Source organism: Cimex lectularius, unplaced genomic scaffold (assembly GCF_000648675.2).
Source record: "Cimex lectularius strain Harlan isolate CLEC.00 unplaced genomic scaffold, Clec_2.1 scaffold47, whole genome shotgun sequence".
NCBI classification, from domain to species: Eukaryota; Metazoa; Arthropoda; class Insecta; order Hemiptera; family Cimicidae; genus Cimex; species Cimex lectularius.
This window is the reverse complement of record NW_019392686.1, coordinates 2,203,987-2,221,297: the sequence shown is the minus strand read 5'-3', so window position 1 is coordinate 2,221,297 and position 17,311 is coordinate 2,203,987. Positions and strand designations below refer to the sequence as shown.

General features: G+C 33.9%; 1 protein-coding gene across 6 annotated transcripts; it reads right to left on the bottom strand.

Annotated features, from left to right (window-relative positions):
* Positions 1-3,054: 3,054 nt before the first annotated feature.
* Positions 3,055-15,678, bottom strand: LOC106661209 (vang-like protein 2). Of its 6 annotated transcripts, none has more exons than XM_014384468.2 (11): positions 15,092-15,678; positions 11,645-11,831; positions 11,278-11,585; positions 10,929-11,186; positions 10,706-10,857; positions 10,440-10,649; positions 8,390-8,561; positions 8,287-8,328; positions 5,375-5,583; positions 5,127-5,308; positions 3,055-4,012 (listed from the first exon to the last, which is right to left on the bottom strand). In XM_014384468.2, exons 2-11 carry the CDS (start codon positions 11,791-11,793, stop codon positions 3,925-3,927), a joined length of 1,770 nt encoding a protein of 589 aa, XP_014239954.1. In that variant the 5' UTR covers positions 11,794-11,831; positions 15,092-15,678; the 3' UTR covers positions 3,055-3,924. The 6 variants fall into 6 exon arrangements, with proteins under 6 accessions (XP_014239954.1, XP_024081548.1, XP_024081549.1 ...); XM_024225780.1 differs by having other exon boundaries at positions 15,372-15,678; XM_024225781.1 differs by having other exon boundaries at positions 15,376-15,678.
* Positions 15,679-17,311: the final 1,633 nt, after the last annotated feature.

The following is a 17,311-nucleotide window of genomic DNA, read 5'->3' as shown; positions in this document are numbered from 1 at the left end:
GAAATGCTCATGATCACCTGCACCCTCCGAAGGAGTCAATACAATAATTTATCATATGAAATAATAATAATGATGTCAAAAGAAATTCAGAACATCAATTTTGCATGACTGGCACAAAACATGCACAAATACAAAACGTATTTATACTCAAACTACATCTTCTGAAATTTTGACTAACAATAAAAAACAACAAAGGAATTTAGAAAATTCATACGATTAACAAATGGAAATTTTCACACACTCCAGCACAAAAAAAAAAGATTTATTGAAAAAAAAGACTTGAAAATTAATGACAAATGAAAAAAAAAGAAGCACATCGCCGTAATGGTATCAAAATAACAAAAAACGGAATGATTTGCTGATTCAAAAACCATCATTCTCTGAAGGAAGCTTGGTGCAATTGTTCAGGCTAAAACGTGATCTGCTTCCGATAGTCTCTGAACCCAATTCTTTTTTTTTTTTTTTTTTTTTTTTTTTTTTTTTTTTTTTTTTTTTTTTTTTTTTTTTTTTTTTTTTTTTTTTTTTTTTTTTTTTTTTTTTTTTTTTTTTTTTTTTTTTTTTTTTTTTTTTTTTTTTTTTTTTTTTTTTTTTTTTTTTTTTTTTTTTTTTTTTTTTTTTTTTTTTTTTTTTTTTTTTTTTTTTTTTTTTTTTTTTTTTTTTTTTTTTTTTTTTTTTTTTTTTTTTTTTTTTTTTTTTTTTTTTTTTTTTTTTTTTTTTTTTTTTTTTTTTTTTTTTTTTTTTTTTTTTTTTTTTTTTTTTTTTTTTTTTTTTTTTTTTTTTTTTTTTTTTTTTTTTTTTTTTTTTTTTTTTTTTTTTTTTTTTTTTTTTTTTTTTTTTTTTTTTTTTTTTTACAATAGCCGAAACATAATATAATAATATTAAACTCTGAAGATGTCGAAATGCTGAAACACGTCTGATAGAAAAACAAAAGTGAGACAGATTACTAATTATAAGTCAATAACTTGTTAATCCATCCACAGACCACACAGAGAAATCTCACAATAATGCCAATAAAAAATTTAGAAAATCTATTTTTCATAGTTATAGCACAAAAGATGCTAAAATGTCATATTTTTAAATGTTGTTACAATCGAACAGCCTACACCCTTCTGAAATTTTAGCCAATAAAAACAACACAATAATTTACGTTTTGATAATTAAGAAGTGCACACACTTCCATACAAATTGAAGGTTAAAAGGGGGGTTAAATAATGAAAATCAAAGTTTAAAAAAAAAGTGTCAGTTCTTTAATACAGGTTGGTTACAAACTTGGTTTTAATTAAATTTCATTTTCAAATACATAATTTTTAACAGATAATACTATAATTTGTTTTTTTGTTTTTTTTTAAATACATAATTCAATTAAAGGTAAAACAGATATACACAGAAATGTCTGCGTGTATGGATGAAACACATTCAGGTTGAAAATATATCAATTGTGTCTCTAAGGACCAATATAATCAACTCATCACAAAATATACCAATAATTTGTATATATACCCAAAATTAATAAACACCTTTTTTATATATATATTTTTTTTTAATATGTACAATTTTTCCTCTGTTGTCATAATCGTGCAAATAGGTGAAATGGACAATTTTGTAATATCGAATTTGCATAATTTGGTTATTTTATACATTTATTTTTTTGTTTCTCACTTTTAGAACTAATATTTAAAAAAATATATTTGCAACTGTGAAGCTGTATTCACACATACACATCTGTGTCAAGGCATTAATAATAGACGTTCTTAACCGATATACCTTAGCCTATGTCAACTCATTACTGGTCAAATTAAAAGAGACACAAAATTTGAAAAAAAAACTACATTACCGATAAGGCCAATCGCAAGCGCACTCACACACCAACACACAAATGATTAGTAATTATATAACTTTTCCTTTTACAAATGCTAAATTCTGTATTCAAATATAACTGTATGTGATAAATAGTAAATATTTTGTATGAAGATATCTTCCAAGCTTTTAGAATGATATGCTTTTATTGTGCAATAATTATAAAATGATTTTAATTTTCTGAGATCAAGAAGATATGGTTTTTTTTTATTTGTTTAGTAATATAAATATTTCACTCCCTGTTATAGTTATAAGTCAAAGCCAATTTTGGCTTTTTAATATGTTTCATTTTGACAATAGTATATAATTAGAAACTGAAATTAAACAGATGATATATTTTACAATGCTTAAGAGCTAAAAACATGAATATTATGAAATAACACAAAAGTAAATTTGAGCAAATAACTAATTAAAAAATGGCCAAATGTTTTTTGTTTTGTTTTGGCACAACCAATTTTTTTTTTTTTTTACCTTACAATGAAATAAATATTCAAGAATTGTGATGGCCAAGAGTTGTAACAGAAACTTTCATTTTCTAAAGGAACGTTTATTTTATCCACTCGGGCTCCATTCTAGCCCATCGAACTAATTGCACATTTTCACAAATTCTGAAAAGGCGTTCAGTCGATTTTTGGCCACGTTTTCAGAATTTGAAACGAAAGCGCAGCGGCTCTTGGACCCTGGACTGTCGCAAGTTCAATCCTAACAAATTTTAAGCCAACAGGCATCATTATTTGAAATGTGCAATGCGTCGAGTCAATGATGGCTAGAAGTTCCCGGCTATCAGTCAAAAATCGAAGCAGACTGAATCGAGTAAAGATCAAATTAAAAAACAAACACAATAATAATCCACTGGAGAAATAAAAACTATTAAATAATACAATTCTAACTCCTAATTTAAAAAATTATAAAAGTGTTAAATTCGTTTAATGTTTGAAACATTTTTCCTTGTCATTTTTTTATTTTTTTTTTATATAATCTTTGGTTTAATTTTTTTAATATACCATCATTGCACTAATGTTCCAGGTTTTGGCACTGGTATATTTATACTTTATATGAAGTATATGATTTTTTATGTCTAAAATGTGCTGATTTTTAAATTTCTGAATAACTTTTTTCAGGTACAAAGTTTGTGATTATCATAAAATTGATTTCTATTAAATTGTGTTTTTTAAGTACTATTTTAAAATAGTGTTGGTTAGAAACCCAACCAAAAAAAAAATTTTTCAGAGCAACTTTTTTTAAAAATTGCTTGTGCTTAAGAATTCATGCTTAATGGCACTTTCTTCTTGTTCGATAATTTAATAAATATTAAGTCTTTGTTGGAATGTTTTAAGTTTTTTGTCTTTGTTTGTAATTATTTTCAATAATTATCATTGATATAAAATTATTTACACTATAAAAAATAATAATAACGTGTAAATATGTACAAAGAGAAAATTGCGTATTTGATTAATAAAATAAAAATAAATAATTTTGTTTTATAGCATTTACAATGCGAATACTAAGCTGCCAGTTATACAAAGGCAATATTTTCATCTTAAATATTTAATATCCAAACCAACAGTCTTTTATTCATGCATTAAAAAATATTTTCTCACAATTTGCAAAACTTTGATAATTGTAATAATACGATATTATATTCAATTTATTATTTATTATTTATTGTGATTGATTAAAGGCATTTCATACCTGGTTAATAATTTTTGTCCTGTGATCTCTAAGAAAAATCTACTATTTAAAAAAAAAGAAGGTACTAAATTAGTTTTCTCATCTGAATAGATTTTAAAATAAAAACTAAAAGAAGAAACGATCAAAATATAAAACTTAATAACATGCTGGAATTAAAGGGGTATAAAAAAAGAAAAGGGCTACTCTAAATAGGTGTCGGAAATTATCTATAAAAAAAGGTACGTTGGGTCAACACTGGAAATGAGGGATACATTTAAAACAATCAACAGTGTTACAACCAACATATTAAAAGGGGGGAAGTGCTCGAACAACGGTGCAAATACCAACTGTCCATAAATGCATACGACGAGGAGAGCAAGAGGTTACTGCTGCAGGTCAGTGTCGCAGCTTCTCAGAGCTCGACTCTAAGATAAGACACTTCTCCATCACAGACAGTTTATCCTCCACGCCAGCCCTCGTGACCCTAATGGACAGAACCGGATATGCCAGGAGAAAAAGAAAAAAGACAGTTTTAAAAAATTACAGCCAACACCCTGCTTCACAATACTGAAAAAGCTGAACTTACAGCTAATTCAGTCTTATGCAAAGAAGGGTCTTCCTGTTTATTACACCAAAGAAACTGCTATATAGTTTTGTGGCAATATGGTAAAAAATTAACTGTTTCTGTTTATCCACAGCAATAAAACAGCATGATCTGGTCATAAAAATCAAGTTTTAATCTCAAATCATTAAATTATGAACTTTTATTCATAATTAATTATGTTAAAATTTAAAACTAAAATAGATAGGGCGGTTTATTAGACCACAAAACCATACGGTTATATTCAATTTTGTTGTCAATTTATTTATCAGCATCAATCAAATATTTATTTAAAAAATAACGGCAATTATTATTATTCTGTACAAGACCATAACTTTCTCCGACTGGAATAAAAATTTGAAATTTTTTACCCCCCGGGGACCCATTTTCAAGCGCCACATTTCTTTATTGCCCCACTAAATAAATCCAGCAAATAAATAATTTTTCACTAATCTGCTGATAATAAACAGCAATTTTCAATATTGATTTTTTTTGTTAATTTAAAAAAATTTTTGGTGCAAAGCCTGAAAGGTTTATTGTTGTTAACAAAAGTCTTCTCTTCAGGCAGGAATGAATACAAATTCAATTTTCTCGCTTCCTCCAGAATATTTTGGATGATTCCCAGTTAAAATAAATTTTTGATTTTTCATAATATTGTAGGAAAAAGTCTAATTTTTTCAATTAACAGCTCCCAAAGAACACAATAACCTACTTTAATAATGTTGCCTTAAGTTTTAAATTATCACTACACAGAATATTTACATACACACATAAAAAATCAACTAAGTAATCTCAGGCACCTCTAGGAAAGAGTTAATTTGTCTAAAGAACAGTAGCTAAAAGTAGTTTTCCCCAAAATGCCTTCCGAGTATGAGATGTGCTTAGTACATTGAGTATTATAATTATCACATATTAAACTAGCTGTCATATAAACCTCGTATGACAGTCGTTCGCTTTAGGTCAGACTGACGTCTCTGAATTTAGCCTGAGTACAAACCTGTTGCTGGCTGGGTCGATCACCTCCTCTGTAATGTTAAAATGCGGGAGCATGTGAATAGAGCAAAAGAGCGAGACATCGTTTTGGCGCAGTTGGAAAACTGTGCCGGGTTTCACAGGCTGAGAAAGAGCCTCGTCACAGATGAGAGACCAAGATTGTACTTCTTTCTGTTCCTTTTCGTTCTTCAAATTTAAAAAAAAATAAAATATATTATTTTTTTAATGGTTGAATAATAAAAAAACAAATACCTGAAGGACGGGAGCTGGCTGGAGAAAGCGCTCGAGGAAAGCCCTGGGGGAAAGGTCGTGGCTAAGGCACTGCGCCAAATGCTGAAGAATCGAGTCTACACTATGCCTAGGCTGCTGCCTTGTCACGCGAAGGTACTTCTGTAAAGCTCTTGCCAAAGATGGAAATACAGCTTGTGCCGCTTCGTGAGAGTCCATTGGCAACCCTGGTGCTAAAATCACACAATGAATTTTTTTTTTATTATTTAAATGCATACTAACAATTTATATTATTTGAAGCACCACAAAACAAATTGTGAAAATAACAGAAATAAAATAAAAAAATATTAAAAAATAAAAACCTTGCATTTTGACATTATCACACCAAAGAACATTCATCTAAATAAATAAATAAATTGTGCAAAAATGATAAGGATATTTGTAATTTATTCTTATTCTATTAATTTTAATTAAATTCACCAATATATTCTTGTTAGTTGGATAAAACAAAATAGAAAATACAAACCAAAAACAAAAAATTTGTTAATACTCATTTTTTATTTACTTATGAATAGTAAACATGAAGAATACTCATTTTGGATACAAACACTTTTCTTGTCTTTTCTCAATTTTAATCCTTCTTGTTATTTGGATAAAGCAAAATAGAAAACAAAAACCAAAAACAAAAAATTTGTTAATCTTCATTTTTTATTTACTTAAGAATAGTAAACATGAAGAATATTCATTTTGGAAACAAACACTTTTCTCATCTTTCTCAATTTTAATCCTTCTTGTTAGTTGGATAAAACAAAAAGAAAATACAAACCAAAAACGAAAAATTTGTTAATACTCATTTTTTATTTACTTAAGACTAGTAAACATGATGATTACTCATTTTGGAAACAAACACCTTTTCTTGTCTTTTCTCAATTTTAATCCAGTTGTATTCTCTTTAACCATGGAAAGACATCATTCTGAACCAGAAGTTCGCAATATTATTGTAAGAATGAGTCATCGAGGTCACTGGCAAGTGGATATCGCTGAGGCAGTTGGCGTTTCTCAGAGCGTGGTGTTCCAGGCTTTAGCCCAATTCCGAGAGACTGGAAATGCCAGCCAAAAGGAGGCCTGGTAGTGTGATCTCAGAGCATTAGGACGCTAAATATGGCAACAGCACTGATTTGTGACTGAGTTTGTAGCCAATACATAACACAGTAACCGTTGTCTATCACAATTGGTAGTAAGTTGAGGACTCGCACCGCACTTAGCAAATATTCGCTGTTCCCACACAAACCAGGTGATTGTACAAGCCTTTGTGTGTATGTAAGTAGGAGCATTTTTTGGCAAATATTCAGTGGCAATCGGCATTTGGTGAATACCGCAGGTCTAGAGCCACCTTTATGCAACCACTCTCTTGCCGTCAGAAGACTTCAAACAAAAACCCTGACTCTTCCAAAAAGAAGATTTTAGTCCAATCTTGCTCTGACCGTTTGATACAATTTCTTGGAAAACTTAACCGAGCAATTCTGTGCCTTTCCTGGACAAGTACAGGCCTTGTCACACATAATCCAGCTTTTAAAGGTGGCCATTCACGACCGCTCCTAGCAGTCCAAACGGAGAGNTGTAAGGTTTTGTTGAAATAAAAAAATAGTGTCACGAGGGGATTCGAGTCCATGACATTTGGCTAAATACGCGCTGATCTACCACTTGAGCTATTGTGACTTCAATAGTTCAATCCACTCGGACACCAACTTCCCATCTCAGCCTACAACCTTTCGAATTTTCCCTCTTTTTGCCATTTTTTGGTGTCCGAGAGGATCTAAGTTACAATAGCTCAAGTGGTAGAGCAGTGACATTTTTATCCGAAGGTTATGGATTCAAATCCCGCTCATGGCACTAGCTTTTTCATTTCAACTAAAACCTTACAAAAAAAAATTAATTAATTGAAAGAAGTAATTTGGTCAATAGAACATTAAATGTAATGAATAAATAAGACGTTTCATCCATCCTTAAATAGTTCCTCCAATCAGGGGGTTCAAGGGAAAGATCTTTCATCAAATTGATGTGTGTATTACAGCTTTCGTTCAGGAGCCACTTCTTACACCATTTCCTCTTTGGTTTTTTGCTTTTAATGTATAAACAAACAGCAGCGTAGCACAATAGATCGTCATCCATTTTGAGAAGGTAATTCACTAGATGACATTCAGAGCGACTGGCTGTGGAGCGGTCGTAAATGCCCCCTCAAATTTCAGGCACTCCAAATGGAGCTATATGGCTTGGCGCAGTTCCATTTGTAGCAATTGAGAATGGCCACCTTAAGTCTTCACCTTACTAACTTTAACATTTCTAACTTGTTGAAGTCGTTGCTTGATCTCTCTCTGAAATGTGACACAATGGCAACCTGATCGATGTATTCTCGAGTAACCTACAGTATCTTGGTAGTGGCGTTAGACCCTTCAGACAGTTGTTCTTGGAATGTTAAAAGCACCCTGGCCACATACGCTTGATTTCTTCCATCTTCCAACAATATTACCTAATCTGTTTCACTTAAAACCATCACTCAAACAAATTTGAAACTTAAAAATGATATATCCTTTAAAATGGACGAAATATTGTTGTAAGATAATCAATAGAGGATTGTCTAACAAATAATTAAAAATATGAAGGGTGGCTACTTTTTTGCCTCTCAGTGTAGCTTGGTATCTGATCACACTGTCTTCTTTCAGAGATTTGGCAGTCGGTCTATGTTGTTATTTTGTCAATCTTGTCTCTCTCTCTCTTTTTTTTTTTTTTTTTTTATGCGTCACGTTTTACACAATTTAACAGTTTAATAATGTATTCAACAGGCTGAAAAGGTGCTAATCTACAGCAATTTCTAAAATGCTTTCAAGTGATTACAAAAAACAGTGCTTCAACCAGTAGAATAAAATAAATCTCACATTCCAAGTTGTGATGCCTTGTATGGTTGGGAACATAGTTGACTGAAAAAATCACCGTTAGCATGTTTTTACATGTTTCAGAATGGGAAAAAAAAATGCTCACCCGGCTCATGGTGCAGCCGCTTGATATGCGTAAACGCTTCTTCGGCAGCCGTTATTAGCCTCGCACGTCGTTTCTTCACTCTACGCTCATAATCGTGCTCCTCATAAAAACGCTCATTGTGACTCGAGTCTCTTCTCCGGGCATGGGAATTAGTAACGCTTCTATTCTGGTTCTGAAACGAGTGATAGAAAGAAATTTTTGCGATTTTCAATACTGAAATTTTCTTCTAAACAAATGACAATAATAATTATTGGGCTAGTACAAAAATAATACAGGTTTTGAAAAGGCAGCAGGCAACTATTTTTAATCTTTATAAAATAAAGAAAATTTATTCGAAATATTTTCCATCACAATCTGAACAACTTTGCCAATGTGTAATAAACAATTTTATTCTGCTGACTTCTCTCGTAATAAAATCTCGGAAGGCATTTTAAGCTTCACGCGTTCTCTAAAAATTTTATACCTCAAGAAGTGATCAAAATGCCTAAAAAAGTGGAAGTCTGTAGGCAAGAGGTCGGGAGTATAAGGAGGGTGCTGTAAGCTTTCATACCCCAAGTCCTTAAGTTTCCGCAGGGTTGGCAGGCATTGCAACATGTGGCCTGGCATTAATGTGAATGCCTATGTGACGTTGCAGTTTCCCGTGCATTTTTATCAATTTCTTGGCAATATTTCTCTCTGATAGTTCCACCATAATTCAGAAAATAATAATTAACAACCCCAGCTATACAGCACCAAATAGTCACATAACCTTTTTTGGGTGTAGATTAGGCTTCGAAAAGTGTTTAGGCACTTCATCCTTGACCTGTACCTCCTGTTATTGTGCATAATCCATTTCTCATCACCCATGATGATTCAATTGAGAAATGGATCATTTTAATGGGGAAAGAGACGTGCAAATTTCAAAGCGTCAATTTCTTTGGGCTTCGGTTAGTTTTTGCAGTACCCATTTGTCGAGCTTCTTTGCTTTACCCATTTGCTACAGACAGTGAAGAACGGTTGAGCGGTCAACACTAAGCTCTTCTGCAATTTCCTGTTGTTTTAGATGAATTTCTTCACTCAATGTATTGAGTTGGTTGTCGTCCATAACCGAAGGCCTACCACACCTTCCATGTCTTCGAGATCGAAATCTCTGAAACCATCGCTGCACCGAGGATTCGCTAATGCCTTCCTCCCCCAAAACTGTATTGATGTTGCGCACGGTTTGGGCCGCATTTTGTCCAAGTTTAAAATCGTACAAATAAATTTGAGGAAAATCTAATCTGGACATATTTATTTCGCATTTCCTCACTCTTATAAAATTCAATATAAACAAAAAATTTATTAGGTTTCGTGGTCCGCTTGACCAAATAAATTCTTTTCAATTAATTAAGGTTTTGGTTGAGATAAAAAAGTCAGTGTCACAAGCGGGATTCAAACCCACGACTAAATACGCCGCTGCTCTACCACTTGAGGTATCCTTGATCCACTCAGACATCAACTTCCCATCTCAACCCCATCTCCTTTTTGCCATTTTTATCTCAACCAAAACCTTACTTAATTGAAAAGAATTTATTTGGTCAAGCGGACCACGAACAAATAAAATATAATAAGCAAAATGAAGTAAACTTCACTAAAGCTCTCCGTGGCCATTTCATTTGTCGCCGAGAATCCAATCCGATTAGACGACATTTGAAAAATGGCAAAAAGGAGGAAAAATTCAAAAGGTGGGGTTGGGTGGGAAGTTAGTGTCCGAGTGGATCGAAGTATGATAGCTCAAGTGGTAGAGCAGCAGTGTATTTAGCCAAAGGTCGTGGGTTCGAATCCCGCTCGTGACACTGACTTTTTATCTCAACCAAAACCTTAATTGATAAATAAAAATAAAACATTTAAAAGTATTTATTATAATCCATAAATAAGATTTCAGATTGAGCTTTGTTTACATGACAAGCAATTACAAAAATAAAACAAATTTTCAAAACCTGCATTGATTTTACACCGACCCAATAAATCATATTATTTTTAAAAACTATTAATTTTTTATATAAATTATTTTTGTTTTAGATTATGTTACCTGTAATGTGGAAGTGTTGACGCCATCGACCTCATAGTATTTGAAACTAGATGTCGGCTTCCTGGATTTAGACACAGGTATCCTCTCCAGGTAAGGATTGTAGATTTGAAATTCGGTATAATACTTGTCTAATATCCACACAGCAGCTCTTTGAATGCTTAACTGGCCTATCGCATAAGATTTGCTTTCTCCATCCGGGCTTCTTACAATCTAAAATCGATAAAGTAAATTATTTAAGGTCATTTGTCAATCATGTTTTTACTTACCTTGACATAATAAGACGGTTGTAAATGCCTAATTTCAATTAAAATGACTGCCAAATAATGAATAAACAGTAAAGTATCAGTTAAACTAGCCGCATAAGCCACTAAAGCTCTGTACTCTAATGATTCTTTACTCGTCACCGATTCCCTCGCACCTGAAAAATTTCTTTTGTGAGTGTTGTATGTAAATCGAAGAAAAAAAAAAAATAGACAAAAGAAAAAATACCTTCAGTGATTTGCACAATGTAAAACAGCCAGTAAGTAAAGCAACATATAAATACTAGAAGCAATACTGCTGCGCGGAACATGAATATACAAGGCAATGTTGCTCTCGACTTTCTTAAGAACACCGCCCAAGCGCCAGCTGCTAGAAGCAATAATTTGAAGCAGAGCGAAACCAAAAGACCTTTGCATTCAGCGCCACAAGAAAGCAATTGCGCCCTCTCAGCAGCACTCAGGCTCGCACCAAGGGAAGGAAAAAACCCTTAAACAAAAAATTAAATAATATTCAAGAAAAAAAAACAGCAAAATTTAAAATTCAGTTAAAAGGTGTCAAAATTAAAAATGAAAAGTACCAATCTTTGGAAGTATAAGCATAAGAATAGGACTGACGAAAGCGACAAATGAGAGCAGAATTGCTATAGCTGTGCTGACATAGCGACTACAGGTGAAGCCGATGCCCGCATCAGGCTCGCTAGGCCATAAGTTGACCTCTTCGACCGAGCCTGACTGGTCTGAAGTATTGCCAGTGACTGCGGTCGTGTTTTCGCCCCAATTGTCGTCCTGAGGGAGGATTTGTACCTCGATAACCTCTTGGCCGTTCCTCGTCTCATCGACTGTGACAGCTGTTTGGAAAGGTGCCATGTTTTCGTCTTCCCTGTTCCTAGAAACAACATATTAGACAATATTTACAAACAAAATGTGTGATGGTGATTAAATTACCTTGAGTTCTTATGCGAATAACTCCGATGAGAAGATCTGTGGTTGTGTGATCGCGAACGCTTTGTTTTTGTGCTGTTTTCATTCAGCGATTTCAAGGATTCCGTTGCCTCCATCGCCGGTTTCATGTCTATATCCGAAATACCATACATAATTCTTACACCACATAGCTTTCTTCACCTTACTTCACCTGCAGAAACAAAAACTGTCTAATATAATAAAACAACACTGAAATAATCAACTTTTTGTAACAACTCAATCAAAATTATTGTATGTTATAATTGTGTGTGTGTTTTTTATAAAAAGAGAGGAAATAAAGCACTTCATTCTTTGTACATTTCCATGTTGACCAACTTATCATTTCATAATCAAAATCAAAAGTTACACGATTGCCAAGGCAAAACATCCAAGCTAAAGAAAATTTTTAAAAAAATATTTGTTAAAAATTTGTGAAAGCATGGCTTTAACTGTTTGCCTAGGTTCCTCTTTCAGTCAGTCCTCAGGGCCAGGATTGTTCATCCACATTTCGGCATGCATTTTCTATTTTAACTTTATTCACATAATCATGGTCACTGTTATTCCAAACCGTGGTATATGTTTAAACTAATGAAATTCGTTTGTCTTTAAGCAAAATGTCACTTCTATCCATTTTTGTAAGTTTCAAAGGCTTATGCAAACAAAATTCAGACGGAGTGAACTGCTCGATACATTATCAACTGTGTAAATGACATCATGTTGCGCAATGACTCGTTAGTCGCCTTCGTACTGAAAAAGTACCAAGCAACCAAACATCCCAAGCGATTAAAAATCACTCATATTGGTCCCCGTCTGAATGACCATATCTGTCTCACATGGTTACATGGTCTCCTCGATACCAATCGCCTCTATGTGAAAAAGGCCTTAGGGTTTTGGCACCACATGATAATGAGGACAGCACAGAAAACTATTATTAGTATCAGTAAAGAGAAACAAGGAATAAAACTAAAATGGAGAGACACCAACAAAATAATGAAGGTCCATCCGATATTCATGGCTCCAAGAGACGACAAGAACAGGATGTTTGAATTTAACCTTCTAAATAAACCTAAGTACCAAAAAAGAATGAGAACAAGAGGAAAACACCTCGTTTAAGAATGGCACCATCTTTTTGTACACAGATGGATCGAGAACACAAGAATTTTCAGGGGTATGATTGGTCCTGGAACCAAATACTCAAAACCCCCTGGGAAAACGCACCATTATCTACCAAGCTAAAGTCCATGCAATCGTACTCAATTCAACCTGAATAAAGTGTACAAAAACAAGAACAGAGCTATCATGTCAGATAGCCAAGCTGCAATATGCTCAAATATCATTATTCTAGTTGACATTGATCGACCTCCGTAGTTTAAACTGATGTTGTATTGGATCTTCTTGAGGTCATTCTACAGGTGAATAAAGAACATCACTATTGGGTTTCACCAAGCTTTCGGCGAATGTTCCGCCATGTTCAGGGCCTAATTTATTGAAAACAAAAAGTTACATGAACCAAGTGATACCATGAAGTACACATCATATATACATACATTATAAAAATAAAATTACGTACTTTACCCAGTTTTTAGAACAATTAAATTTATGGCACATGTTTGTTGGTTTTTTAAAATGAAGGTGAAAATGAATCTACATTAGGCCCTGAAGATGGCGGAACATTCGCCGAAAGCTTGGTGAAACCCAATAGTGACGTTCTTTATTCACCTGTAGATGTAGACCTCAAGAAGATCCAATACAACATCAGTTCAAATATCATTAGTTCAAGAATGATGCAGAACTGCAAAACCAAATTAAACATATTAGGTACGCAGAACAAGGTCAGCCTCTGCTGGGTCCCAGGACACATGGTAGTAGAAGGTAAAGAGAAAGAGGACACCCTTGCAAGGTAAGGGGCTGCTGTACCGCTAAGACCCGAACCCTTCTGTGGCGTAGGAACCCATCCGATTCCGTAGATCATGATGCTTGAAAAACCTTTCAATATTGATATCAAAGGATCAGTTTATAATTTCATTACATTGTTAAATAGATCTCAAATTTTCCCAATTTCTTCTGTTCACTCTCTTCATTAACCATCAGCGTGTTCCTTCTATCTGACGTTTGCAATAATTTCTGAATCTCCCATTTCCTTACCATCCGATACTCACGGCTTCAAGGGACGGCATGAACACGATGTTTGAATTTAATCAAAACATCCAAATATTCGGTCCTGGAACCAAATACTATGGGAAAGTACACCTATCTATAGTAGTATGTTCCAAGCTGAGGTCTAGGCAATCGAAAGATGTGCTCGATTCAACTTGACTAAAGGGAACAAAAACAAGATCATATCAGATAGCCAAGCAGCCATCAAAGCGCTAAGCTCAAACATCATTAGGTCAAAGATGGTGTTGGACTGCAAAACCAAATTAAACATATTAGATACGCGGAACAATCAGCCTCTGCTGGTTCCCAGGACATGTGGGAGTAAAAAACAACAAGAAAGCAGGCATTGCTGATAGGACCCAAACCCTTCTGTGGCATAGGAACCCACACTATCAATGAGTACCTCATACAAAGGACAAAAAGAAAATGAAGGAACAATGGAATTCACTCATTGGACACAAACAATCCAAGAACCACCTAACAAATTTCGGAAGGAAAGAAGTTACAGAATTATCAAAAGGCACAGGAAAAACTGAGAATCCTAACAAGATACTGCAAACAGACATTTAAGGAAGATTGGTATAACCCAACACTGTGGTACTACACTTTCCCACAGGAGGAAGTGCTTTGGGATGTGCAATGTGACTATAGAAGAGATTCAACCACTGACACCAGGCATACTAATCACGTTCCTTGATGAAATAGGACTCACCGGTGTGCTTTAGGAACAGAACAGGGGCTTAGTTCTTAAAGGGCGCAGTACATTACACCCCGACCAATAAATCTACAGGATTGTGACTGTCTTGCTTGATTGTTTGATTTGTTCGTTACCATATTAAGACAGGCCAGTGTAACAATAAATGTTTATGAATATATCTCTCTAGTTTATTGCATTCTTGAAACCGTACCTTCCAGAGCATAAAAAGTAATAAATTCATACACTGAATGATACGTATTGCTTAGCATTAAGCACACAGAGTTTCAGAGACCACTTAAAATTATTTTACCCTTTTTTTTTGTCTTATTTTGGCACAACAAAAAATACAGGTCTTTCTGGAGTACCTGGTGTATTTTTATTACTAACTGAAATATATTAAAATTTTATGTACAACGTGTCAAATTTTTCAGAGTAGTTTTTTATGAAAGTTTTTTGCTAAGAAAATGCGTGCAAAAAAGGTCGATTTCAAGCGTGTGAATTTCAGGATGAAAGTCAAGCAGGCAAAGGAGCGTGTGAAGCATACTTATGTGCCTATAAAGCCAAAATGGTCCACATACCAAGAAATATTCTTTTCAAGAATGGTTCATTTTCCTTGAGAAAACAGGAATCCACGGACGGGGAAAAGGCGAAAGCTTTCTTTAAAAAGAATATTTTACAATAATAAAAAGCTCGTCCGCGACCCGGATTCAGTCGGACCGCCAGGTCCGCTCCGGTTGGAAACAGATTCGTCAAAGCCGGGAGACGGCCGTTGGAAAAGGGACGCCACTTTCTTGTCGGATGCCCGATGGAAAATCTCTCGGCCTGGAAAATACTGGAAAATATCACGAATCGGCGAACCTGCCTCACTCCATGTCTTCCCGATCTGTCATCATCATCATCATCAACTAAGTACCAAGCCGAAAGTATTGGCCATCCATTGGATTTCCAGCAAAGGGACTTCGCCGCTCGTGGCGCTAGTCACACTCCCAAAGTCCCAACATAAGAGATGATTCTGAAGATTATAATCTACATCTAAAAAACTTATCAAATTAATAAGATTCAAAAACCATACATTTATCATTTAATATTCTTCAAAATCGCCCATCTTTAACTAAACATATACTTTTTTTTTAATAATTTGCAAGATGATTAATCAGCACAATGTAACAAAACAACAACCATGAGTGTGAATGCTTAAAAAAGCTTAAATAAGTTAATAAATAGCCATAATACATTTGCAACAGCATTTATTTTCTTCAAAGCATTAATGCAAAAACAAATTAATCATGTATGTTTTTCCTTCCTCAGCGCAGTACAATCTTCTCTGAGGTCATTTCATTCACTATCCATTAGTCTGCTAGAGTACTTAATTTAATTGGAAAAATGTGACTTTTTACAGAAAATAAACTGTTGTCTAGTGTTGTAAGGAGATAGGTGAAAGTTAAGTCCCAACAATCTCGAAGTTGAGGTTCAATCCAACTTTGTATGCAGGACTTAACAAAAAAAGTCAAATAATTGCATGATGGGTGAATCTCTGATTTTATAATTTGCTTGATATAATATGAAAATGTTTAACCTGCAAACTTGCCTGCTGCTTATTTAGATCAAATTAAAAACTGAGGGAAATTTTGCCCTTTGTAATGATAAATTAAAACAATTACCTTGACTACTTCAATCAGATTTTAACGCTTCTTCATAAAATTATTATTAAACTTAAAATCAAGCAATAACAAAAAATAAGCACTGAGTTATCGACATAAGCCAAAGCGCACAGTAACATTGGAACACAAAATAACCTAAATGGACTATCATGTCAAAAAGACAGGTTTCTAATGATGATCGTTGTCCTCCATTTCCTAGGGCCATTAAGCAATGTAAGCATTCCCAAACTAGTTTGGAGCTAAAAACATAAGCATTTAGTGCTTTTAGATCTGCCTGACTTTCTGAAGTATATTGATCTATGCACCTTTTATTTTCTTCATTAACTTCATGTGCAAAGTTAGATTGTATGAGCATGAGCCTGGGATTTGTTGGGTCTAGTCTAGCTTTCACTCCTTGTAACACCAGACAATAGTTTACTTTATCTGAAAAGTCACATTTTTCATCTGATTTCTGCTCATTTTTATCAGACAACAAGATTAACAATTGTTGGCTTTGAAAAGTAGTGTTTTTTGTCATAATGGTCCTCCCATAATGACTGGACTATTTGGAAATAGTAGTGACCAGGGGCGATGGTGCATCTACAAGCTGAGAGTCTAGCTATGCTGATCACTTGGCTACTGTGCCCCCCCCCCCCAAGGCCAAATCAAGAAAACATATAGGCTACATTCTACATAAGAACAAGGCACTACTAACCATACTCTGGTGACATATGAAGCTCTAGTATGGTGGCTAAAAACACTACACATAGAAACCCAAAATAAACTCAACTTTGACAGACCCTTCTAAGTGGTCATAGATAACAGACATCTTTGGAAGAAAGGCTTAGTTTCCAGCCTGAGATATTCCAACTATCTTCCAAGCTGAGGTCCATGCAATCCAACTTGTACACAGGAGTTGATTAAAATAAATAAATAAATAAATAAAAGCAGTACAAAGGCATTAATGCATATGTTTTACCTGCAGACTAGTCGACACGACATCTAGTCTGGGAATGTCTAAATTGCCGAAAGGCCCAAGGAAACAGAACTTTAAGTTACTTTAAAATGGGTTCCAGGACTGGAACCACAACTATGCGCGCCAGAATGTGGGCTAAAGTTGGAACTGGAAAATTGTCTTGAGAAATAAAAACTCAAGCA